The 26,537-nt window shown below is 40.4% G+C and overlaps 1 protein-coding gene across 3 annotated transcripts; it reads right to left on the bottom strand.

Annotated features, from left to right (window-relative positions):
* Nucleotides 1-398: 398 nt before the first annotated feature.
* ZCCHC8 (zinc finger CCHC-type containing 8) lies at nucleotides 399-24,076 on the bottom strand. Of its 3 annotated transcripts, XM_082641646.1 has the most exons (14): nucleotides 23,709-24,076; nucleotides 22,484-22,526; nucleotides 19,801-19,875; nucleotides 18,125-18,230; nucleotides 16,839-16,913; nucleotides 14,489-14,592; nucleotides 14,304-14,369; nucleotides 13,671-13,731; nucleotides 13,057-13,199; nucleotides 12,625-12,767; nucleotides 9,791-9,912; nucleotides 8,370-8,456; nucleotides 7,984-8,101; nucleotides 399-2,666 (listed from the first exon to the last, which is right to left on the bottom strand). In XM_082641646.1, exons 1-14 carry the CDS (start codon nucleotides 23,905-23,907, stop codon nucleotides 1,888-1,890), a joined length of 2,121 nt encoding a protein of 706 aa, XP_082497772.1. In that variant the 5' UTR covers nucleotides 23,908-24,076; the 3' UTR covers nucleotides 399-1,887. The 3 variants fall into 3 exon arrangements, with proteins under 3 accessions (XP_082497772.1, XP_082497773.1, XP_082497774.1); XM_082641647.1 differs by lacking the exon at nucleotides 19,801-19,875; XM_082641648.1 differs by lacking the exons at nucleotides 14,304-14,369; nucleotides 14,489-14,592; nucleotides 18,125-18,230; ... (1 more) ...; nucleotides 22,484-22,526; nucleotides 23,709-24,076 and having other exon boundaries at nucleotides 16,839-16,902.
* Nucleotides 24,077-26,537: the final 2,461 nt, after the last annotated feature.

Here is a 26,537-nt window from a genome sequence, read left to right as displayed (position 1 = left end):
TCAACATGATTGTCTGTGGGACATGCTAGATAGATAACTGTTAGATTATCTCTGGTGTCATAGGAGACACTGCACAATGCGGTGCTTAAGGGGCATTTAAACAACTACTTCTGTGATTTAGGGAACAGTCAAGTCTTTAGTTGGACTGGCCTCTCAACAACCACTTCTTTTTTTTTTGGCCGTTTCACGTGGCACGTAGGATATTAGTTCCCCGACCAGGGATCTAACCCACTGGACTGCCAGGGAAATCCCAACAACCACTTCTTAATTGCTGACAAGTCCTTTTGACCTCTCTATGCCGCTGAAGTTTCCTTAGGTTAGGTACATAATGTGGTGGTAAGACATTTACCTGACAGAAATGTTGAGTAAGACAATGTACGTAAAAGCACTATGTAAACTATTGTAAAAGATCAGTTTTATTATGGACTTCGACTCAGAGAAAAAAGCCGAAAGTATTAAACATTTTATTCAATTTCTAGCATATTCTGTGAGGGCCTTGAAAATAAATTTCTCTCCTTCATATGATTTTTCTTCCCAGTTAATTTGGTTTCTCAAGTTCCCAAAATGAAAACTGAATCTGAAATGTTTCTATTTTGCTCCCTCTGCCGGCCTGTGAGGAGAATAACACTACCTAACAGGAATCATTCGAGATCATCTAAATGTTTATTTTCATGGACTTCACTATAAAGATGTAACAGCATTCCACATAAAGACAAAAAACATAGTTTCAGCTCTATCTATGTGACAATTAAACACAATTTGTTTATGTCTACTTTTTGTTTTTAACAGTTATCATAGGATTCAAATCTAGAAAATTATTTTTGTACAAAGGTTAGCTGCCCTCCATTTATTTTTTTCAAAATGATTACTTTAAAAGGTCCTGCTGTTTCTATATTTAAGGCTGAAATCCACCGAAAATACCCAAACTTGTAATTTCTTTATTTCCTTGGCTGCCACTAATTTTTGCAAACAAATAATTTACTTCCAAACTTACAAGGTTGTATATACTAATTTAACTGTGAATCATTTTTTTGTATTCAAAGTCTCAGATTATGTATATGAAAACTAATTTATTAAACCTTTGTACACAAAGATGAACATACCTGTATAGCAAGCTTATATGAAGAATGAAGTTACAAAAAAGTAAAAGTGTTATTAAAACTGATGCATGTAAATAAATCACTTACAAAAATACCTGAAATGGGATAAAGCTGCTCATCCCTGATTTTTCTCATTTGGTTGACAGAGTTGAAATACGAACTTTAAACGGTTAGAATTTTTTCTTTTAAAAAGTGATATATTAAACTTACATACAGGATAATTAGCAAAATGTAGAAAGGGAAAACAATGTACAAAAGACAGATAAAAACCACCACTCCTGACAGACACAATCCAAAAATAGTATAAACCTTAACAGACTGTCTCTAAACCAGATCCTATCTACGCCCCCCCCCCAAGGTTTTATCAGCGAGAATAAAATATAGTAAACCAGCAAGCTCAGTTTTTCTGTTCTTTAAAAGAGGCCTGACTTCAGACCACAATTAAGCCTTAGATAGTTTTTTTTTTTTTTTTTGCGGTACGCAGGCCTCTCACCGTTGTGGCCTCTCCCGTTGCGGAGCACAGGCTCCGGACGCGCAGGCTCAGCGGTCACGGCTCACGGGCCCAGCCGCTCCGCGGCATGTGGGATCTTCCCAGACTGGGGCATGAACCCGTGTCCCCTGCATTGGCAGGCGGACTCCCAACCACAGCACCACCAGGGAAGCCCTAGATAGACTGCTTTTAACATGGGAGGGACAAACAGGAAAATAATTTGACCTGTCCACTTAGTACTAATTACCAGAATGCACAGTTATAATTAAATAGCTCTTGGTGCTATGTCAAAAGCAGTTATTCAGAAGCCTTCTTGTTTTTTTGCTGGTTTCGGGGCGAGTTCTTTAACAAGTTTCTTATCCTGAGGTACATTCCAGTAGATTCCGCCATGTTCTCGAATTCAAATGGCGTTATTCCGGTTGCAAACTTGCTCATGTCAGGGACGGGGCTATGGGTGTTAGTGGCTGTTCCGGGACTGGTGTCCGTTTGAAGGAGCTTCTGGCTGCTGCATCCATTCTTGACCTCACAGTTCGACTCGACCCTGCCGCTGTCAAGAGCACCTTTAGAGTCGACCTCAGCCGGCTCTTCCTCTTCTTTCTGGCCAGGCAAGGCAGCCTCAGAATCTGGACTCGAGGTTTGTTCACCTTCTGATTTCTCTGTACAGGTGTCTGGCACCTCAGCCTCATCTGACATCTGCTTTTCAGATGTTTTTCCCTCTGGGACAGGGAGGTCAGGCTCATTCGCACAAGGTGAAGAGGCAACCGAATTCCCGGTTAAAGGTGTGTCAACAGGAATATCACAATCACTGTTCACGCTCTCGGCCTGCTCGAGGGCCGCCCAGATCCGCCTCTGCTGCTCTTCAAGTTCCTCCAGAGTCAGCGCGTCCTCGTCCATAGTCACAGAGGCCGTTCTGGCCTTGGGTGAGTCACTGGGAGTGAGCGGCGGGGTGCCCTTGGGGAGCGGAGGCGTGAAGACGGGTGGAGGGGTGCTCCGGGGGAGCGGAGGAGTGCCAGGGGGCAGAGGGGGCTGAAACTGAAAAGCTTCACTGCTCGGGGACCCGCGCGGGACCTCTGCATCTGAAATGAGGACGTTGAGAAACTTTGAGTTGTCATATAGCATTTATTTGGTTTTACTAACACTTATTATTCGAACTCAGGTGAATCCAGAGGTTCACTGGCCAAAATTACTGGCTCAAGAGGGGAAAACTGGATCCTCAGATACCATGACCATCACTTAATGTCCTCAATCCACCTGAAAAGAACATCTTTTCATATAAATCCTGGTCAGAAAGGTCAGGATCTCTGGCACTGGGAACTTTAACCGAGGGAAGACTTTAACACAGCAGGAAACTGGGCTGGCACTTCAGCTGCCTAGACTCCAGAGTGGAGCTGGCAGGGCGGGAGGGTCCCTGGCTTATCTCCCAATTCTGTACCCTCAGTCTAGACTGCCTGCCTGAACTGTGGGTTCATGCAGCCAACTGGTCACTGGTCATCACTACCTGTACGTCCCACAGACACAACAGATCCGACCTGTCCAAAACAGAGGATCTTTCCCTAAAACTCACCCTCTTCCCCTATTTGCTAAGCTCGCTAATAGCAGCACCGGTGGCATCCTGCTCAAGTCTCCAAAACTGCAACCGGCTCGTCATCAGAGTCCTCCCCCTTTCCTTCTGCTCACGCCAGGTCCTTGGCTCTCTGGGGCCCACCCTCTCCTGCAGCCCGTCACAGGTGCTGCGTTATTTCGGACCCACTACTGTTTGTCAGGAACATGAGTCCTTCCTGCCTCTGGACTCTTCTTCCTTACATTCATCCTCCAAACTATCAGTCTTTCTAAAACACGAATCTGGTCCTAATAACCTGTCCATCTCATGAGAAACTCTTTAGTGCCTTCCCATCACCTACAGGAAGAAGTCCGATCTCCTCTGGGCCTTATGAGGCTCTCACAACCAAGAATTTGCCTATTTCCACCATGTCATTTCTTACTGCCTGGCTTAAAAGACTCCAGCTGTCACACTGTTGTTGGACCAATGTGCCGTGATGCTTCGTGCTTCTGTATTTGCATTTCTCACTGTCTCAAATGCCCTAACCCTTCTCATGGCCCTGGTAAATCTCTGAATTCATCCCTCAAGATGCAGCTCGAAGTCATTCTCGGGAAGCGCCTATGACTTCATCCAGCACGGCTGCTCAGTTCTTCCTTGGTGCCACTATTACAGCTGGAAACCAGCTCTGTGATACTAACCTCTGTATGTGTCACTACAGGCCACCACATTTATATTAAAATGATGTTCACACATCTGCAATCCTAGGTGACAGAGAGCCGTAACTAAGGGTAGCAGTTGTGTCTTATTAATCTTCCTGGCCTCGGGGTCCAGCAGAGGAGTCTGAAACTTACTGTGTGTTTAAAAACTTTGGAAAAGTCAACTGCATAACACAGAATCATAAAGCCTATGCAAAACCAGTCTGAACTTTATTGTATAGGCAATAAGGTCTGTGAGGAGGGTAACACACTGTCACTCAGAGTTTAAGATGTTAACTCAATCAGAAGAGCAAAGAAGGGATAAAAAAGCTGAAAGGAAGGATTAAAAAAAAAAATCAGTTATAAGGGCGCCAAGAGCAATCATGTGAGAGAGAAAAGCCTGAACGAAGAGGCCATTTCTGAGACAGTGTAAAGATTTCGGTAACTGGCTAGAAACGGAAAGCCACGATTACGGGTGGATGCAGCTGCAGACGAATGGCATCTCTCGGTCTCGGGAGCTGCGAGAGAACGGGTGCTGTGGGCTACAGCAGAGAGCACAGAGGAGCAGGTGGCAGGGAGAAGGGACGGCAGAGCTAGTGACCTACTTGACAACGTATGTATTTTGTGCTTTTAAGAATAAAACATAACTAAACAGTTTAACCCAAGTTTCATTTTGCACAAAATATCACGATAAACACTCTTAACGTAAGAATGCTAAATGGGAAAAGGATGTTCAGGTAGTTATAGTTCACAGTTCCAAGCTGAGTCACTCTACCCACAGGTTTGCAATATGGAATCCATTTCACTTAGAACACATGATTTGCTAATGAAATTTTCCATAGGAAAATGTCCATTAGACTGACTCACTGTTTCTTCTTCTTGGGAATGAGCTGCCGACAAAAGTCACTCGAATTACTACGCCTTACAGAGTTCCGTCCCTGCAGGGCAGGAAGAAGCTGGGGACAGGGGGCCTTGCGGTGGTTCTGGGGTGGGAAGGGCCTGCCTTTAGGACCATTTACCAGGGTGTTCATAAGCCAACCCAGTTCAGTTAGCAGACCCTCTCAGCCCTTTCATGAAGCAGCCCTATAACTGGCCTTGATAATTTGATCTGGTACTACTCACTGAATGATCACTTAAGCTGTTCAGAACGAGGGTAGGGAAGGGGGTTGCTATTCACCCCCTCAAAGACCCTGACATTCATTGTGCTGAGAGGGAACACGGAAAACAACATGTTTTAACAACAGAAGGATGGACTGGGGGTGGGAAGACACATGGAGGTCAAGACATGTGGCTTGAGGCCTTGAGCTTTACATGTGGTCAGAGTGTTCTGATCCTGGCACTGGCCCATCTTTTAAGTCTGTGGCTTGGGCAAGAAAGCTCTTGTCACAGGGTTCTTTGTCCTCAGCAGGTGAGTGCATGTTCTGGTGGCTTCTTTTAGAGGTGCGGCTGTTTCTAAAAAGGCAGAGGCTTACTGAAGCTTCTGCACAGAGGCAGGCGCTTGTAAACAAAACCAGTTGCCTCTGCTGATGGCTGCGACCAGAGGGGCCTTTAGCAGGTGGTCTGGGACCTTGAACTACATTTAATAAATGTGTGCGGGCAGGCAGAAGCCTCAGCGGATGGCAGCAGAGGCTCAGAAGCAGGCACGACTGACGAAATAATTCACTTAACAGACTGCAGGGCGAGGGGGATCTAGCGAACTAAGGCACAGGCTTCGGGGTAGCGGCCCAGCTGAGTCCTCAGGAAGTGTGGCCGAGGCAGAGACCAGATATATAGTGTAGAAAGAAGGCATTTCAGGGCTTTTAGGCACCCGGGCTAAATAACCTTTGTTCTGCAAAGGTTCTGTCTGTCTTACAGAGAACTAAAGAGGTTCTAATTGAACTGTTTATCCCAGGGCGCGTTAGGGAGGCAGTACTAGATCTTCCGCCCCAGATTCCACTGTGGACTGAGAGCCACGGAAGGAACGTGGAGGCACTAAACGTGGATTCTTTTTTTTTTTTTTGCGGTACGCGAGCCTCTCACTGCTGTGGCCTCTCCCGTTGCGGAGCACAGGCTCCGGACGCGCAGGCTCAGCGGCCATGGCTCACGGGCCCAGCCGCTCCGCGGCATGTGGGATCTTCCCGGACCAGGGCATGAACCCGTGTCCCCTGCATCGGCAGGCGGACTCCCAACCACTGCGCCACCAGGGAAGCCCCTAAACTTGGATTCTTGAGTCTCACTTCATCACATGGGCTCAGGCTGGCTCTTGATTGGTTAATTATACATGAAAGAGAAAGAGAGAGACAGACAAACAGAGAGAAACTTCCTTTAAGAGGAAGGTCTCCTAGGCCTCAGAAATCCCCTCACAAGAAACAGAAGCAGCAGCTCCCAGCACAGGGCTGAAAGTGCCTGCATGTAGTGTGTGGACCTAGTTACCGAGTGCCACCACCGCAAATTCCCGAACCTCGAGAGAAAGCAACTACATCCCAGGTGGTTCAAAATACCAAGCTCGGTGTCTTTTCCTCAGAGGTACTCTAAGTGCCTACGACCAAAATTCTCTTCTTACGGGGGAATGTCTTCCAACCTAATTTAAGTTCCCAGGTGGTGGAGTCAGAGGACTGGCACTAACTAATATCCTGGAGAGAGAGAAACCAAGAGTTTTGCCCTTACTCAGAAATCTTGGCTGTGGCCTTTGATAACACTGGGAAGTGCCGGGCTCTGGGAATGTAATTCTGTCCGGGACAACTGCTCTTGGGTTTTGGGGAATTGCTCGCTTTCAAAATTTCATAGGTATGTGGCAAAGGCTGTAATTCTGTTTCCTATGAACTCTTTGGCCTTGTTAAAAGTGAGACTAGATATTGAAGTAAGGCTGTAGGTGCTAAACGTCCAGGTTGTGAACTTTACTCAGGCATCAAGACTCCTATGGTAAGAACAAGCAGAATAAAAAGTCGGGGAAAATGGTTTGGAGGCTTTAATTTTGGACTTTGAAGCTGCGAGTGCAAAATAATTCAATTTGGGGCTTTAAGGTGATTTAATCTGCAACCTTTAAATTCTCCCTGGGTGGGGCTTCCTGGCAGTCCAGTGGTTAGGACGCCGTGCTTCCACTGCAAGGGGGCACAGGTTCAACCTCTGGTCGGGGAACTAAGATCCTGTGTGCCGTGCGGCATGGCCCAAAAAATAAAGTAAAATAAATTCTCCCTGGGAATCTGAAAATGGGTACTCGGGGTGGGGAGGTCTCCATTCAAATTTGAGGCAATTTACATTGCTGGCACCTTATTACTAGAGCATCTGTATGCATTTTACCCTAATGTTGCCATTTCATTTCACTTTCAGAACATCCGACATGCTACACGGGACCAGAGTAGAGGGGCGTGGTTTGTGATGGGAAACAGAACAAGGGGTGAGTTTTCATCTTAGATTCAGAGTGGACTTGGGGTTTATCCGATTAACACAAAATTCTGATCCATTCCAGAGGCTTCTGGGGGCAAAATCTAAACTACTCATCAGTAGTCCCAAGGGGAAACCCAAAGGAGTGGTGGTTGGTAGTGGGGCAAGCGGGGACTCAAAAAGGTGGGGGCATGACTGTCCTGATAACTACTCATCTGCTGAAAAGGACCGTTACAACCCTGCTTGACCACAGGTTCCACGGTAAACCCAGAGGGTTCAGAGAACAAAAGGCTGCGGGAGTATCAGAGGGGAAGGCCTTTGCTCCCTTCTGGGTTTCTGAGAGGACGGACTTTCCTCCTGGTCTCTCTTTCCTGCGGGGAGGAGGGACCTAGTGGATTTATTTATACACTTGGGAAGAGTAACTGAGAAAGCTTGACTTAGCTCTGCCTTTCTTCTTCTCGGGAGCAAGCTGCCAAAGGGGAGCATGTTCCACTGCTTGTCTCAAAGCACGGCCCACCAGAGGGGCCGGTCCAGGTCCAGAACCACTGGGACTGGGTGGGTAGGTCTGTCTAACTCAGGTATCCAGTCGGCGGCCCAGCTGGCTCTCACACCAAGCTATGAGTCTTCCAACTGAGCTTTGATCAGTACTAGTGGACATGCTCTGATATCCAAGGATAAAAGAAAAGATTTACTCTTTAGTTAGTGCTCATAGAGCTTCCTCTTTCTTATGGAGCTCAGGAGCGTACAAATTCGCCCTACTTTCTAAAGAAATCAAAACCACGGGATGAAACCTACCCGAGTCAAGCTCCATGTCGGCGGGCGAGGCTGCCAAGCTGCCTTCCTTCTTCGGCTTCTTTGGGCTACTAGGCCTGGGCAGAGACGAAGACCTCTTGCTGCTGGACCTCACGCTCGGCTAACGGAGAACCAAATTGAACACAAGTTAGGTGGGTCCACAAAGAACTGAACTCCATCCCTTCACTTAAATATGATGTAGAAAACCAATCTGGAGCTAAGTCCAGGTAACTGGTGAATGCAGTTACCTTTTTCCTTTGGATTCATCAGAAAACACAGAGTGCTTTATATCCAAAGAGAGAAAAGGCAATAAGATGCCTAATGAGTTACAAAATTCCTCAGATAGACGCGATACATTTTTATAAACGACACTCTGAGAATCTATTTACCGCTTGGAAGTTAGAAGTTAGGTAATTGGCAAACACGTCTTTCTGCTGACATGCCTGCATTGGTATGGAACCAAACAGCCTCCATTCCTAATAATGAAAAGAGAAGAGAAAAACAAGTATGTATTTGGAAAACGTCATGCTTTGAATAGTCTGCTGAGCTGACAGGAGGTAAGGTGGAGGTCTCAAATTACATTTCTGCTTCATATGTGACTTTTCCTTTTTGGGGAAATTAATGAAAATAATGGAGCACTGAAGGGGGAAAGAAACCCCAACTCTGCCTGCAAAATGATCAGGACTGAACACTAAAAGACTACTTGACAAAATCGCTTGGCCCCAAAAGGTTCTACCTACTACAAGAAGGAGTTACTGGCAGTAATGACACAGACCCTCATCCGGTCTGGCTGGCTCCCGCGCCCTCCTGACGCCCCAGCGCTGTTCACGTGACTGTTAACTGCTCCCTTCTCCTAACTCGCTCTCATGCTGATTCTTCTACCTTCCGTTCTTTCCCTTTCCAAACTGAGCAATAACCTTTAAGGTTCAACATCACTCGTTTCTCTCTTATCGCCAGTAACACGTTCAACAGTGGTTCTCAACAGAAATCACTTAGGGCTCTCGTGAAACCTACAGATTCCAGGGACTAAGTCAGTTAAGTCTAGTGGGGCAGGGGCGGTGCTCAAGAATGTGCATTTCTAACGCACACCCCAAGGAGATTCTGATGTGGGCTGGTACTTGGACCCGCTTCCAGAGGCACTGGTGGTCTGTACATGCAACTCAGTCCTTGATTAATTACACACGTCTTCGTATCTGTTCACTAGACTGTATGTTCAGACCTTTGGCTGTTTCTCTAAAGCCCAGTCCCTAAGAACACCTAGAATGAATGCGTTTTTATTAAAATACCACCACCATCGCCACTCGTATAGTTAGTTGTTAAAGCCTGAAACGTAAGATGAAAGTTGGAAAAGATTAAGTGTAGCAAAACTTTCTTGTATAGGAGAAATTTTACTTTGGGGAGGGGGTGAAGAGGGAAGAGTAGGAAAAAGTTATAGTAATACTTAGATTTATTAAAGGCAGAAATTGACTTCCCAATTAATTCTGTAAAACTTATAATACTGCTTCAAACCATCCCATATTTAAAAAAAAATCTTCTAATTTTAGAATAGTTTTAGATTTATAGAATCACACCGTTCTATTTTAGCTCCTTTTCTCAGGGCATAAAATTGGAAAAAAACTGTGGGGTTTTTTTCTTTTTGATGAATTCAAGATTTCACTTAATATTCTAATCAACATAAAGGAAATTAAAAAGTTAAACACAAAAGTAACACATTTACTTCTTTATGGAACAGTACTACATAAGCTAACATTCTGAACAATCTACATAAATAATGTCACATCCCAGAAGAATAAAAAACCAACACACTTACATCTGAAATTCCTCTGGGAGTAGATATATTAAAACCTGGATAGTTTACCAATTTCGAGAGATCGTAAGTGACACTTTTATTTTGTTGTACTTCTCCAGCTTCTGTTTCTCCATCAGCACCATCTATTACAGACCATCAAAAAGCTTAATATTGCTAGATGCCCATATAAATCCCTCTCCAGACCAAAAGCAGACTTGGAAAGTGCTTAGATTCATGACCACAGAATTATTCCGAGAATAGCTTTAATTATAATTTGTCTGAACCATTAGATTAGAATTTTTAAACAACATGGACATATCATTTTGATAAAAATAAACATTTAAAATCTTGGAAACTTTAGTTCTTCCATGAGTTATTTGAAAAGTCTGTTTTGCACTGGTCTTACGGGTTGCCTAATCCTCTATTCCAATTCTTTATTTAATAAACATTTACATAATGGTTACTGTATATGAGCTAGTGTTTTCTTTTCAGATAGTGTTTTAAACAGTTCACAAGTATTCATTCGCTTAATCTTCATAACAACCCTAAGAGGTACGTACTGTTAAAACCACTTTACAAAAAAAAAAACCACTTTACAGATGAGAATAGTCTTTGAAGGATACTTGGGAACCACTTCATTATTTTGAAAAGTACTAAATAAATCGAACATTTTATTTTGCTAGTCCCATGTCTATATACCTAAGGAAAACAAATAGTTGATGAGAAGTTTCTCTTTATAGAAGTTTTCAGGATAAGAAGCCAAGTAATGAAAGAATAAGAATATAATCAGAGTGTCACCCATCATTAACAGATAGATACAGGCAGTGATCACCAATGACTGACCCCACTGCAATTCACAGGAAACAGAGGGACAGAGAAACACGCTAAAGCAACACCACAGGGATGCGCCGGCAACATCTCGAAAACTCAAAAGGACAAAATACAGAGTTTTGTTAAAAACAGGAAAGGGAACTTACAGATTAAAAGAGATTTAATTTAAGAGGCTCTCAATGATCTACAATCTTTTGTCCAAAGAATCCCTATTCAAATAAATAAAGAGAGAGAGAGAGAGAGAAAACACAGAAATGCAAGCACCTACAGAGTGGCAGGAGCAATGATAATTTGAATGTCAGCATGACTTGGGGATATATTAAAAGGCTGTGCTGAGGCTTCCCTGGTGGCACAGTGGTTAATAATCCACCTGCCAATGCAGGGGACAAGGGTTCGAGCCCCGGTCCAGGAAGATCCCACATGCCGCAGAGCAACTAAGCCCATGCGCCACAACTACTGAGCCTGCGCTCTAGAGCCTGCGAGCCACAACTGCTGAGCCCGTGAGCCACAACTACTGAAGCCTGTGTGCCTAGAGCCTGTGCTCCGCAACAAGAGAAGCCACTGCAATGAGAAGCCCGCGCACCGCAACGAAGAGTGGCCCCCGCTCGCCACAACTAGAGAAGGCCCGCACACAGCAACAAAGACCCAACGCAGCCAAAAATAAAATAATAAAATTTAAATAAAATTTTTAAAAAAAGGCTGTGCTAAATATTCTTTGGTACTACTTGAGGTGGGGGGGGTTGGTAAATTTTTTATTCAGTTTTCATTTAATTAATTTATTTATTTATTTTGGCCGTGCTGCGCGGCATGTGGGATCTTAGTTCCCTGACCAGGGATCGAACCTGCACCCGCTGCAGTGGAAGTGCAGAGTCTTAACCACTGGACTGCCAGGGAAGTCCCTACATTTTTTATTTTTATTTTTAATTACCTAATAGCTAGAAACACTTTCATTTTTTAAACATGTAGAGCATTAGAGATAATACTAAAATCTTAAGCCCAATCCTGTTTTCCTTCTCAGGGATAACCACTGTTGAGTTTGCTGTATATTGGTTAGGACTTTAAAAATTTTTATATAAAAACTTATTTACTATCTACCAGATACCAGGCACTGTGCTACATGATAAATAAATAGATACAAATTGTGACAGGGCATGAAGAAAACAAACAGGGTGAAGTGATAGAGACTGGCAGAACAGGTGGGTAAACATGGGAGAGACACCTTTAAATAAAGTGGTCAGGGAAGGCCTCTATGAATCTAAACCCTGAAATCTAGGTGGTTCTTGGTTAAGATCTTTTAAAAATATCTTTTACAAATATAACTCCTCATAGAAAATATAGAGCATTGTTTCATCCATGTGGGTTTTTTTTTTAAATTTAAGATCAATGGTATCATAATATGTAAGTCATCCAGAAACTTGCCTTTTAAACTCAGTATTGCATAGGGATTTTGACACGTTAGCTCCATGGATTTACTCCATTTTTAAAAACACTGCAGGGATTCCACCCCCCAGATCTACCACGATTTACTTAGCCATTCTCCTTTAGGGCCTTAATGTTGTTTTTAATTTTTCACTACCATAGTCAACGTTAAAAAGTATCTTTATATACATACATTTCCTTGTGCGCACGTGTGAATATTTTTCTAGAGGAGGTACCTAAGAGAAGTTCTAGATCATAGGAGGGTTTATTTATTCTAACTTTTATAGGTCTCCTGGCAGAGATGGATATATTTCTGTTACCATTACTGAGAAAGGAAAGAGTTTATGAGGTCTCGCTGGAGAACTAATACCTTGCTAGGTAGTCACTGAGCAAGTCCAGATAACCACCTGATAACTCTCAATGAAGTTTTAGTTCCTTCCTTGTAAAACAAGGGAAACACCATCAAGATATTTTTTAGTTAACTCAGCACACACTAAATAAGCCAGCCATTCCCACCCTATTTTACTGTGATTCTTTAATTTAAAAAAAAAAAAAAGAAAAAGATAGAACACTTAAGCTGACTTATCTAACTGAACATACTATACCTTTTCCATCATAGAGTGCAAGCCCTGAGGTCTCTAGTTCGGCCTCTTTGAGCCAGCCTGGTGGGTATCCTAGCTGGCGCATTCGATATATAAAAGGTGGAAGACTCTTGTCCGTCACACCCAGTGCATCCTGAAGTTCCTCACTGAGTAAAAATAAAAGAGGAAGAAAACTACTGTATTCTTGTTTGGATGAAAATACATACTGGTCTGATATTTTAAAACTCTTCTATGTCTTATATTACACACCTGTGCCACGGTGCCTATCAAACACATAGTTAAAAGTCCAATAAATGTTTTTGGATTAATTGATGTACATTACGTAGAGCCTTGCTAGAGAACACTTGTATCTTGATTATTACCCTGAAGATCCACAGAACGTTCCAAATAGTGGGGAAGTGGAAATGACATTCTATGGTAAAATGACAGAGGTACCTAATAACTCCTGGCTTGAATCTTCCAAATCTTTCTTCTACTTCTTCTGCATGGTATCGCTGCTGAAAATTCTGATTGCTTGTCTCACCACAGGCATCCATATACTCTTTTCTCTTCTCACTTATTCGAGCAGCATTCCGAGGCTAAATCATAATGTGTTTGGAAAGAATGGTATCGAGCAGTTTAGAAATATTTCAGAAATTCAATAAACATAAGCACTTTTTCTAGGTCAAGCACACAGATGATTTCAGTTTTAATGCATAAGGGACAGGTATAAAAGAGTGGATACTTCAGAAAAATAAGCAAAGAAGAGAAGCAGTCCTTTAATTTCATATTACCTTGGTACTATCATAACATAAAATAAAGTTTTGAAAATAAGTTGTGTAAAAATGAACTCTCATAATGTTTTATTCATCTCAAATACAGAGTACTGTAATAAATTATTTTAAAAAAATCTAATATCTTTAAAACTTATGTATAAATTTGGAAAGATTTCAAAATCAAGGACTATGGGAAAGACAGAAAGTTTCTTCACATCACACAATGCCATAGATGTATTGAAAACATTAGAAAGCTCTGGTTCAAAGATTTTTTTTTATATGAGAAAAATTTACCATTGGGCAATCTTTCATTTGATGCTCTTCAGAACCACAATTGAAACAGTGAGGCTTTGGCCTATTTGGTCAAAAAACAAAGATTTTCATAATGTAAATAGAAATATAAAAGCAAATCAACAAAATTCTGTACGACAGCAACGTGTATCAGAGACAAGAAAGCATGTAGATCGCCAATTATTATCTGCAAAAATGAGAACACTTTCACTTCTTGTGCTCAGTGATTTAAACAAACAGTACTTTTGACCAAGTCTTTTAACCAAGAACCCTTGTGTTCCCGACTGATCTGTTACCTCTGAGTTTTGTCAGTGGCTAATAATAGAAGAACCAAGGCAAACAGATGATCATATTTTCCTTCAGGTAACTTGGAAAGGGGTAGATGGTTATAAGACAGCAATCAAATTGACAGCAGTAATTATACCTTTCCACCCACCCAGGCACATCAGGAGTGAACCAATGAATTCCAATATGACTGACTTAAACATTTAACATGTCTATATATTGAAATTCTAGTTTACTCTGTTTATTTATCATAAGCTAGCAATAAAGAATATTAACTTTTCAAGCTAAAAGAGTTCATGGTTTTGGTTAAAAAAGAAGAAGAAGAAAACAAAAGCAACTCCCCACACAAACCTTTTTGCCTTTACTTGTATTTCTTGCCCTTCTAGAGAAACAATGTGGCTGAAGACTTGCTGGTACCTTTAGTGAGTTTTATTAAGGAATAGTTATCATAGTCTGCAAAATTTGGTTTTTTTTTTTTTTTAAAGGTGAACTTAATGGCAAGATGCATAAAGATCTTCATTCACTATGTAGGATACTTGGGTATTTCCCATCCTTCCGTAAGCTGAGGGTTTTCATTTAGTAGCGGTTGCCCCAATTTATCAAGGCAAAAATTAGTAAAATACAGGACACTTCCTACAACCTGCAGAAAACAAGTCAAAAAATATTGCTATTTAAGCAGGAAAAAAAAAGACATTAAATAATGTAAGACTATGATTAATTGTTTTAACAATTTATTTCTGGATGAAATTATTAGAAATAATAATCAACTCCCTAGTTAAAGGAGCCACATTCCGATGTGTAAGTAAGATCTCCATCACTGAATTCCCCTCTGTTGCCTAGATCACTGAATTTTTCCTGTTGGATCACTACTATCAGTTGCACTTTCTCCAGACTTATAAAACAAAAACTTGTCAACAACTCTTATATTCCCTCCAATTTCCCATTTCTTTGCTTCCTTTTGCAGCAAGATCCTCAGACAGTTGTCTATATCTATATAGTCATTGTTTCCACTTCCTTTCCTCCCAATCACTCTTTTCCCTTCCTTCCAATTTTTGGGAACAATTTCCTACAGAAAAGTTGAAAAAAGTGGTACAAGGAACACCCATGTACCCTCCATCTAGATTGGACAATTGTTAACTGACATTTTTGTGTGCACATCTCTACACACACACACACACACTTTTTACTGAGCCATTTTTAAAAAGTAAGTCGACACCACTATCATCTTAGTCTAAGTCACTATTTTCTCCAGCTTGAGGTTAATACAATAACTTCCTACCCGGGTTCTAGCTCCCACACATAACCAGCTACGGACTCTACTCATGACACTGCCCCCCTAAACACTTCAGGATGAGCCTTCTAAGAATAAGAACATTCTACAAATCACAATACCACTGTCATGCTTAAGAAAATTACTAACACCTTAAAATCATCTATATCCAATCTGTTTTCAGTTTTCCATAATTTTAAAGACATGGGGGTGCTGGGATGATGAAGAGCCCACAGATCTTACTGAAAAGATTTACAAGGTATGTACACATCTCTGCAAATGTGATAAAGGCTGATATTTGCAGGGGTTTTAGATCACCCTATAAATGTCAAGTGGAAGAGCTAGAACCAGTGATTGGATTGAGTATGAGAAGCACATCTCAGCTCAACTCTTAGAGAGCGGAAATTTCTATCACAGGTGTGAAGAATGAAGTGGTTTGCCTCATTTTCTAAAAAAGTGAATTCCAAGTTACTGGAAAGACTCAAGAAAAGAGCAAAATGCTCTAAGGGCACTTTAAAGAAAGATTCCTGAATTTGAATTAGATAACTTCATTTCCCTTTTAAACTCTAAGGCTCTGGGATTTACAGTGGCACCTGCCTGGAAATGGGGGATTTTGCACTTACTAATTTAGTCTAAATTGCGGTACATCAATGGGACACAATACTCCATGAACATGAAAACTAGTCTTCCTTTAATGGAATCCAGGATTACATCATCTTCTTTAAAAATTTTTAAGTTGCAAAATCACACCACTACACTGCACTGACACTGCTGAATTTTGCATAGGTACTGAAAGGGCTAAATGTAGGTTCATCCCTGTAAATCGTCTTCTGTTTTTCACCCACTACTGGAGTCTGTCCACATTTAAAATTTCCTATCTGCCACCTGTTATATTAGCTATATATCCCCCTCAGCTTCACCCATCTCTAAGTTCCACAAGCATGCTTTCTATATCTTCATCCAAGTTCTTAAAAATGAGTAGAGGTGGGAGAGAGGGATAAATAGGTGGAGTAAAGAGAATTTTTAGGGCAGTGAAACTACTCTGTATGATAGTCTCATGCTAGATGCATATCATTATGAATTTGTGCAAACTCACAGAATGTACACCACCAAGAATGAACCTTAACGTAAACCATGGACTCTGGGTGATAATGATGTGTCAATGTAGGTTCATCAATTGTAACAAATGTACCAGCTGGTAGGGGCTGTGGATAGTGGGGGAGGCTATGAATGTCTGGGGGCAGGGGATACACGGCAAATCTCTGTACCTTCCACTCCATTTTTCAGTGAACATAAAACTGCTCTAAAAAAAAATCTATTAAAAAAAGAAAAAGCAAGAAAGGAAAGAAGATGAACAGAGAGGATAGTCAAGAGAAAAATAAAGTCCTCCAAAGTATATCTATTGTGCCCCCAGGCCACAATGAAATAGTTATTAAAAAGCAAACTATGGTATTTAGAGGCTGAAGCCTACACTGTTGCTTACAACAAATTTAATGAAAGAATGTGTGATCGTCTGACGACATATGACTATACCACTTTATCATTTAAATGTCACCCAATGGACATAGGATAGGAAACATATCTGCAGAATTCAAAACTTAAATGTCCAAACTTACACTAAAAGCTTCCTTATTGTTAACAGCACTGGATTCTTCTACTTTATGGTCCTCTTCTAGCATAACACTGGAAGGCTAACACGAAGAGAAACACACATTACAAAAGGTAACCAATTTTTAACAACTTTAAATTTCAAATATTAGCAATCTGAACACACTCACTTTATTTTGTAATACATACCATTAAGGTATATAAAATTTTGAATTCATTGTTGTCATAATTAGGGTGAGTTGAGAAGTTAAGCTAGGTAGGAAGGTTTATGAAAGAAATCTCCCAAGTGGGAAAGTTAAAAAGATATATAAAAGATAGTATCTTCTGGAACATTAGCATACACTGTGACTTTTTTTAAAAAATGATTTTTACACTATGACTTTTGTGTTAACAAATATTAATTATGGAACTTTCAACACTTAAACTGACAAGACAGACTTTATCTTGAAATCAGATAATCAAAGATTAAAATAATATATAACTTGATATTACTGGTCAATACTGATATTACAACCCTTACAGACCTCAAGCCACTACAAAATTCTGAAGTGTTTCCTGAATCAAATATTAATATTCAATGTTTTGTTTTTTTTCAGTATGTTTTTTATTGTTAAATGTATTTTGTTCTGTGAATCTTTAAAAATTATATCTGATAGGTGAAAACTAAAGGTGATAAACAAAAAATTAAATTAATTAGAATACTCCATTCTCCAACCTCTGAGGATAAACAGCTAAAGATCCTTATTTGAGAGACTCTACTTACCTTAATTTTTAATTAAAAAAAAAAAAAGCCCAGAAATCATAATTCTGATTTTCTTAAGGTAAACTCATGCCCTAATATTCAGAGTGGAATCTCTCAGATTTCTCTGGGCATGCTGTTGATTTTTAAAACAAGTAGAAGGGAAAGAAAGGATGGCATATGAACCTGTTCATTGTAGATAAAAAGAATCCATCTTTTATAAACCCCAGAAACAGAGATTTTTTTTTCTGACCTAAAATTAATTTTCTGCCCCAAACCACGTGTCCAAGTCAGGGAATGGAAAATAAAAAGGCTTCAGTTTTGAGTGCAGCCAGGTGTGAATATGACTCCCTGAGAAAAGCAACCGTGATCCAAAAGAAAGCCCTGTGGCTGCGCTGGTCAGACTGTGGAGAAGGAAGCCCGGCTGCAGGATGGGAGGTGAACAGTCAATCTCAACAGTCATTCTGGTTTTGATTCAAGAGGATCCCCGGAGCCTAACAATTGACAGTGAAAAGCATAACCTACTAATCTTAAAGTCTCTTAAGTTTGAAATACCTGGGGCAAAAGATTAAAGGAAGTCTTTTCCACATCATTTTTCTGCTGTTCCTCAAATCTTTTTACTAAATTTGATACAAATTCCTCTATTTCTTGATGATATTGCCTGCGTAAGAGGACAAAATGGTCAGAACCCAGACAGAGTAAAACATTGACTTGATTGAGTTTTATGCATTTTTAGAAGATGTCATGTGTAAATTTTGTTATTTTGTTTTTCAGAGTTTATCAAATCGCTGATTCTTTGGAACACTCAGGAATCTATTCCTTAGGAAAAATATATACATCGTTGTCAGTTAATAAAATGATTACAATAACCTAACTCAGTGCCTAGGATGTAACAGCTGGCAAATACTTACGCAAAGACTAAATGGATTTTATTTATAAATTTTACATACTTAATTTTTGAATATGTAATACATGTAAATGGTTCAAAATTCAGAAGAACTGAAAGGGTGAGTTACATAACAAAAACCTCCCTTCCTACCCTGTCTCTCAGCCCCTTATTTCTGCAACACAGAGATAATCAATGCATTCAGCTCTCCCACATCCTCCTCCCAGACACCCTCTCTGCACATATAAGGAAACACCTATGTAAATATTACACTGGAGAAAAAAAGACCAAAATGCAATGCAAGAAAAACGACTGAGGTCTATTTTCCCCAGCCTTCCAGGTCCAGAACCACGTTCATCAAATATTCTTCAGTGCTCGGTTCAGGAGGGGCCAAAAGAGCCAACCTCCTCTTTACAGACTTGATCCATCAGGTCCCGTTAGCTCTGACATTGTAAGATTTCTGCAGGCACAACGCCAGGTGAGCGGTGCAGACGTTAAGACTGCCAAGAGCTTGAGTCAGAGGCCGATTCGGACAGCGACAGCGGCGCTGGAGCCCCGCGTGCCCAGCACCGTGCTGCTCCTGTGCCCACCACAGGCTGCTCCCCACTCCCAGAGCCTCAGGTTCTGCTTCTGCTGAGCTGAAGTAGCCAACGGACCTGCCACACAGGTAACACCCTATGTACGGTCCCTTTACCTTGCCGGGCGCCTAAGATAATATGATTAAGTGACGCCGAAGGGGGCAAGCAGGTGTCTGAAGTGTCTATGACCATGCTCTGAGGAAGGGATAGGTCAAGGCCTCAAACCATGTCGGCACATTCTAGCAAGCACTGCAGGAATGCACTGAGTCATCCCAGACCCAAGCATGCTGGAAGGCTTGCAAAGGTCTAGTTTTGCTATTAAAAAGAAAAAAAAAAAATCACGTGGGTAAGCTTTGAAGATAGCCAACAGGGAAAACGTAGTTCCCTGATTGTGGTAGAGAAATGGTTAAGATTATTTATGGTGGTAGCGGTGACTTTTATTTGAGGCTATTTATCGGGCTCTTACAGGTGCTCATTTAGCTACTTAAGAGGTAGTTACTATTAATGTCCTGTTTTCCAGTAATGAAACTGATATGCAGAGAGGGTCAGTGACCTGTCCAGGTTCACAGATAGAGAACGTAGAGGAGTCCAGCTTCAAATTCAGGTTTAGATGACTCTAATGTCCTCACTCTTATCATGATTCCATAAATTTTAAGTAAAAGAATAAAGATGGTATATAAAGTAAAAATGAAAACAGCATATTTATAGAAGACACTGTATCATAAATACATCAGCTCATAATATTTAGGAAAGGGAAAATTACTTACTTTGAAATAACATTGTTCATAAATAGAATCTGAAATAAAGGTCCATCTAATTTAGTATTGTTCACCAATATTCCACTAAAACAGAAGTTAAAACATATTCTTAGAAGACATTAAAGTAAAACTTGCATATGTATATATAAACACTGAACCTTTATAATTCTTAAGTACCAAAGATCATATAATATTTTACAAATAAGATCAAGAACCACAAAGAACTCCAGTTTTACCCACTTTAACAGTTTTTAGGGGTATCTTTTACATTACATATTTTAAAAAATATTTCATAAAAAAATTAAAAACTACAGTTAATCTTTCAACCGAAAAGCTTCTTTACCCAATGGCTGTTTGTTTACAAACTGAGGGGAGGGAGGAATTGAATAAAGCAGGTAACAAGAATATATTTCTGAAAGAATCAGTGAATTTGGCTTGGAAATATATGGGAAATTGAAACACTTTATAAATAAATGGGTAGACTCTTTCTGGAGGGCAGAAAGAGTCACTTTCCTAGGGGTTTGCACTAAGTAGCTCAAATCCAAAATTTTAAAGTAGAGATGTAAAAAGTATCTCATTCCTGAGTTTGACTTTCAAATACTGCAAAAAACAGAACTAGACTGCAGCCTGGAAATCTGCTATATATCCCTTCGGTAACCTGGGAGCAGCTGAATCTCTGATTCCTCCACACCTGCCTCAAATCTTTCTACCTGTACAGCACGTGAAATAAATCAATCTGAATGTGGAATTGCCCACATCAAGTAGAGAAATAAAATTAAAATATGAAGACACCCAGAAACTTGCTTCAATTTGCACAAACTTCAGTTTTAAAAAATACATCATGGGGCCTCCCTGGTGGCGCAGTGGTTGAGAGTCCGCCTGCCGATGCAGGGGACACGGGTTCGTGCCCCGGTCTGGGAGGATCCCATATGCCGCGGAGCGGCTGGGCCCGTGAGCCATGGCCGCTGGGCCTGCGCGTCCGGAGCCTGTGCTCCGCGGCGGGAGGGGCCACAACGGTGAGAGGCCCGCATACCGCAAAAAAAAAAAAAAAAAAAAAAAAATACATCATGTTTCTAAAAACTACATGCAATTGCATGACCCTTGACTGGAGTTCAGTTTGAGAAATCAGCAATAAAGACATTCAATTGGGGACATCTGAATCTGGTTGGGAACGTTATTAAGGAAATCTCGCCAGTTATTAGGTGTGATCATGGTGTTGTGGTAACATGAAAGTCTTTAGAAAAAAAAATACATGCTGAAATATTTGGGGTAAAATATGTATATGGAATTAGAAGAAGGAAATATGGCAAAATACTGTTAAATCTAAGTGATGAAAATATGGGTATTAACTGTACTATTCTTTCCACTTTCTGTACGTTTGAAAATTTTCATCATATAAATAAAAAACAGAAGAAAAAAAAACACCCCACAATGTTTACTGGATAAAAAGAAGAGACACTTCTGATCATGAAATTTCCAAAAATAAGGGTTAAATCAAGAGATGTAGGGTACAATTTTATCTAAATAATTTTATGTTTTTCTTCCTCAGTGTTCTGTAGAAAGCTCTGTCAGTCTGACAATGTGGAGGACACCAATTAAAAAATATATATATATGTATATATATATATACACACAACACACACATATATATATATATATATTCCTTTTTCAGGATACTAATGCTTGCTTCTTATAAATTGGCAAAGCCTATGATGCTGTAATCATATGAATTCAGGTGATTATAACCCCCTTATAAATAAATATTTAATGTTTAAATGAACAACTCTATTACAAAGCATATGCTTGTCTAAATAAAATATCTTTACATATATAAAAATTGTGATTTTTTAAGAATCCTAGTTACATTCAATATGTTTACTACCTAACCAAAAATAAGTGTAGATCTACAAAGTGTGCTCACATAGAGGAAGGAGAGTAGCGCATAGAGAAGTTATTCTTTAGATATATTCTGAAATATGTCTAAATTCTAAATATGTTAAATTCTAAAATTTTAAAGTTTTAGTCACCAGTGTAGCCAGTTAATTCAGCTGGTACCAGGGACAAAAAATTCCATGTGAAACTGCATCAGGGTACCCCATATTCTGAAAGCCTTAACGTACCATTCTGTGTAATAAATTTGTACTTTAAGAAATATTTTAATTTAGTGACTACTAAATAAATTTAATTACAAAATATCAACGTTTAATCTTCTATTAAAATCAGATGCCTGAATGCAAATTTACTCACTGTACTTTTTTCAAAAGCAACTACCATCTCTTCTTCTAAAATGCTGCATCTTGCATTATTTCTATTTATGAACACATTTTAATTGTATAAATAAATCTTCAGCTAGATTAATACTGTAATCTGAATTCTAACTTACCAGAAACGTTCACTGAATAGCAACAGCTAGGTTGATAACTTGCCTGTTCTGAACATTAAGTCAAAAACTTCTAAATTGTGTTTCACACATATTTTCACCCAATAAGTCAGTTTTCAAAGTTTAATACGGTTGTGAGAATTCAAATTTTACCCTCACAAATTAAAAATAAAGGATCATTACTACGATTTATTGAGTACAAAATGGTATAAAAATCCTAAACACCCTTTTTGCAAAAAAACAACTGTGATTAAATATTAATGTTGGGATAAAAAATAAAGGACATTATGGTGCAAATTCAAGATCTCATACCTTGGTCGAGTCAGAATGTTCAATTTTCTTTTAAGTTCTTGATGTTATTACTTGTTAAGGAGTATAAGCCCTGATTAAATAGAAATAGGAAGATCATAAAATTCAATTACTAACCTCACTTTTGGTGTCAATGTTATAAACATATGTTATAAACGTTAAAAGACAAATATTTTGAGGATGACACACTTACTGACCTCCTGTTTTGTTGCAGGGCTAGGTATCTGGATCTAAAAACTAAAATAGAGTTTTCATCCCTTCCAACATGGTATTTCTAAGGCAGGGGCACATAGTTCAAAGAGACTTAACAGACTAAACCGAAAATGTTATGCAGCGTAACAGACTGTTAAGACCTGAAGAATCTAGGATGGAATCTATGAACGTTCACTGTAAAATCCTTTCACCTTTTCTGTATTTTGAAATTTTTCGTAATAAAATGTCGAGGAAAAAGGGATTATGAAAAAATTACTTCGAAAACCTTAAAAGATGATTTACCAACCACCTTCAGGGGTTTTTACACTAGAAAAACTACCTGAGCCAAAATTACTTGCATGTATATTACAAACAAAAAAACACCAAAAATTCTCTAAAAATGGAAATAAACATATTAACACTTCTTGCTAGAAAGGTTGTAAACATGTAACTAAAGGCAAACGGAAACTTATTTGGCGCCTTTTTCCTAGGGGTTTGCAATGGACCTTAACCACGGAAGCTATTTCAAAGTGGAAGAACTTTAAAATGAATCCCCCAAGTTCATCAAACAATTAACCATTTCTCTCTGCATGCCTCGACTCCTTAACGCCCCCAACTGCACATCCTAGCACCACAAACTTTTGCCCCGCCCTAAAGACACATCTGCGCCTAGGTCTAAGCATCCGGTATCTCCTACAACTACAGCGTGATTGCAACAACTTTAGCTTGGCTCCAAAAAAGGAGATCGGATAATGACTCCAAAGAGGGGAAGAGAAGTGGTGAAGAGTCTACAACTGAACAGTTGAAAGAGTCCGGAATAACGCTAAAAACCGACACCAGACTTGGGGGGCGGGAGGAGCGAATAAGGTCCAGGATACGGATCCCAGAAGGGGAGATGTCTGCGCCGAGGCCTCGGGGACAGCTTACGCAACCCGAACCCGCGATTCTCAGCCTCGTGGAATTTCCGCCCGCACCCTCCCGGGGACGGCACACACCACACTCCCCAGTGACAGGGCCCAGCGAGCGGGAAGGATATTCTCGGCGCGGAGCTGCTCGATGGTTTCCTCGTACTGCCGAAGCCGCTCCCGCAGCTCCGCGTCGCCGACCCCATTCTCGTCCTCCTCGTCGCCGTCGTCGTCCTTGAAGAGGGTGTGAACTGGCTTCGGAGTCGACTCCTCTAGGTGGTCAAACGCCTCGAACAGCTCTAGGTCGCCGAAATCCACCTCCGCCGCCATTTTGGGCTATGGGAAAGATACGAGAAGAGGCGGAGCTGGCCCCCCGGCCGAAGGCAAAGGTTGTTGGGCGGCACCGCTCTCCAGGGCTCCGGCCGCCCTAAGCCACCCCGTACGGTTTCCTCCAAACGTACGCCGCCGAAGCTGCAAAATAGGCGGGCCAGTCCTGTGAGACTACAACTCCCAGAATGCAATGGTGTCTCTCATACCCACTTCTGAGGTTGCTCGGGAGCAAGGCATGCTGGGATCTGGGTTTCTAAGCGACTCTTAACTCACTGTTTGCATTGCATACTGGGATTGGTCCTTTATAACGCGAAGAAAGCCCAACTACATCAGAATGTGTTACAACAACATGAGTTGTCTCATGCATTTAAGGCTGCAAAAAATCAGAGCACGATGTACGGCTTATCACAGATTCTGGTGAATAAGGAACTCCAGTTTTGCCACAGACTACCTTTGTGATCTTGGAGAAGCTACTTCAGTTTACTGGGCTTGTTTCACTTTGTCATGAAGAACTAGCTTGATCTTAGATTATTTTAGATTTGTCTGTTGCAGTTTTTGGTGATTTCTCTCCTTCAATCACTCATTCATTCAGTAACATTTATTTACCGAGTTCAATGTGCCAGGCACTGTTCTAGGAACTGAGGGTGTAAGAGTGAGCAAACTAGAGAAGTTCCTGCTTTCATAGAGGGTACAGTCTAGCAAAAGAAAGAAACAAAAAATAAACATACATGTTCCCGCTCTTGGGTCAAAGTGGATGTTGATGGGTATTCGTCATATTAAGAGATAAATATGTGAAATAAAAACAGGAATGGATATGTAACAAATTTGACATTTCTGTGGGAGTCAGTGAATCGAAGAACTGAGGTTTGAACTGAATTATGAAGTGTTAGGAGGGCAAAGTTGGTGGTGAGTATGGGGGATGGAATTAAGAGAGTCCTAGTCTGAAGAAATGGCGTGTAGAACGAAAAGGCAGAGCGGAGCAAAATGAGGCTGGAACATTAGGCAAGTACTCACATTAGGGACATTGTCTCCACCCCCAAATTGGCAAGTCATTTCAACATTTTAAACAAGTGGTGGGTCTATGACCCACAAATTTTCATTTTGGTAAGATGGTCCTGATGGCATGATAGGAAAAGGACTGGCGATGGAGCAAACGTAAAATTCCAAATCTAGTAGACTGATAGATTTTTGTAATAAGATCAACAAATGTTAGCTTGGATTAGGGTAGTGGCAACAGTGCTGAAGAGCTGATATTTAATAGTGAATATTTAAAAGATAAAATTAAAGCAACAGAGATAACTGAAGGGTTGTACATAGGGAATGAGAGAAAAGGGTGGTGAATTATTTGCCAGGATTCTGACTTAAGAAACTGGTTAAGTAAGTGATCATTTGAGATAGAGAAAAAAAATCATTTGATGTTGACCAGTTTTGGGAGTAAAGGGTGAGTTCCATTTTGGCTATGTGGTACCTTGAGGCAATTTTATCCTTATAAACAATTTTATCCTTATATAACTCTAGTTAGGTAAGTAACTAGACTAGTGGAAGAAATTTTTGAAGCACTAGTATATTTGAAGGTAAAATTTTCGGGCTCAGTGGAGGTGTATATTACACAGATATTTGGCTAAGCTCCAAAGAAGACTGAACTAAAGATTAGCATTTGGCTGGTTCACATTTTTATGGAAAGTAAATACAAAGATGGTAGAGAATGAGACTGCATAGTGAAGAAGAGTGGGAAGGAAGTCTAGGAGTGAGCCCTAGAGAGCTGGGATTTAGGATGAGACAACTACAGAAACTGATGCGCAGCCAGTGGGAGAACTAGGAGAGGGCCCCAGAGAAATTATATTTAAGTATATACTTAAATCATCTTTTGGCCATGAAATTAACTTGGAATGATATGTAACACAATTTCTGCTTCTATCTCCTTCCACCAACCCACTATAGTATTTAAGTTTTCTAATTTAATCACAAACAATGATCACCCAAATTGGAAGCATCATCTTTGAATTTTCTTATCCTCCAAGCCAGTTGCTCTCACAAAGCTCATCAAAACCTTTCCTCAAATAGTGTGGTCTTCTTGTCTTACTGCCATGTCTTTCAAGAATCTCCTGGACAGCAACTTATGTTCCCGTCGCATACAAGAGTAAAGCCCCAAACATCCATCATGGAGTACCAGGCTTTGACACGGAAAGCACAGTAACAGGCAGGAAAAAGGGGAAACAAAGTTTAAGCATATAAAAGCTTCCCTACAAACTCATTTCAAATTGAGCCAGCAGTTAACTGGCCCCCACCCCCAGGACTCCAATAATTCCTTCGTAAAATTTAATTATACAAATTGCAGTTACCTATATGCCTCCCTCTAAATCTGCATTGTCCAGGATGGTTTCCCCTGGCTGTGTGTAGCTATTAATAACTTTAAATATGACCAGTGCCAATTGGGATGTTAAAATATAAAATACCCCCTGGATTTCAAAAACAGGCATGCAAGTAAGAATGTAAAATCTCTACTAAGAATACTGATTACCTAACTCAATTGTTTTGGACATACTAAATGAATCAAAATTAGTTTCCTGTTTAAAATTGGCTATAAAAATTCTTTAAAATTACTAAATGAGTACAGGATGGACCACATC

Source organism: Mesoplodon mirus, assembly GCF_964341445.2.
Source record: "Mesoplodon mirus genome assembly, chromosome: 13".
In the NCBI taxonomy this organism is placed as follows: Eukaryota; Metazoa; Chordata; class Mammalia; order Artiodactyla; family Ziphiidae; genus Mesoplodon; species Mesoplodon mirus.
This window is presented reverse-complemented; position numbering and strand designations above follow the sequence as displayed.

Bases quoted from the DNA above. Each gene is read 5' to 3' on its own strand.
- ZCCHC8 (XM_082641646.1), bottom strand. From the start codon at position 23,907: ATGGCGGCGGAGGTGGATTTCGGCGACCTAGAGCTGTTCGAGGCGTTT. The intron at 22,527-23,708 runs ATATCCTTCCCG...ACAAGTAATAAC, and splicing joins CGAGCAGCTCCGCGCCGAGA to ATCAAGAACTTAAAAGAAAA. The intron at 8,102-8,369 runs GTAAATAGATTC...GTTCTCCGTTAG, and splicing joins TAACTTCTAACTTCCAAGCG to CCGAGCGTGAGGTCCAGCAG.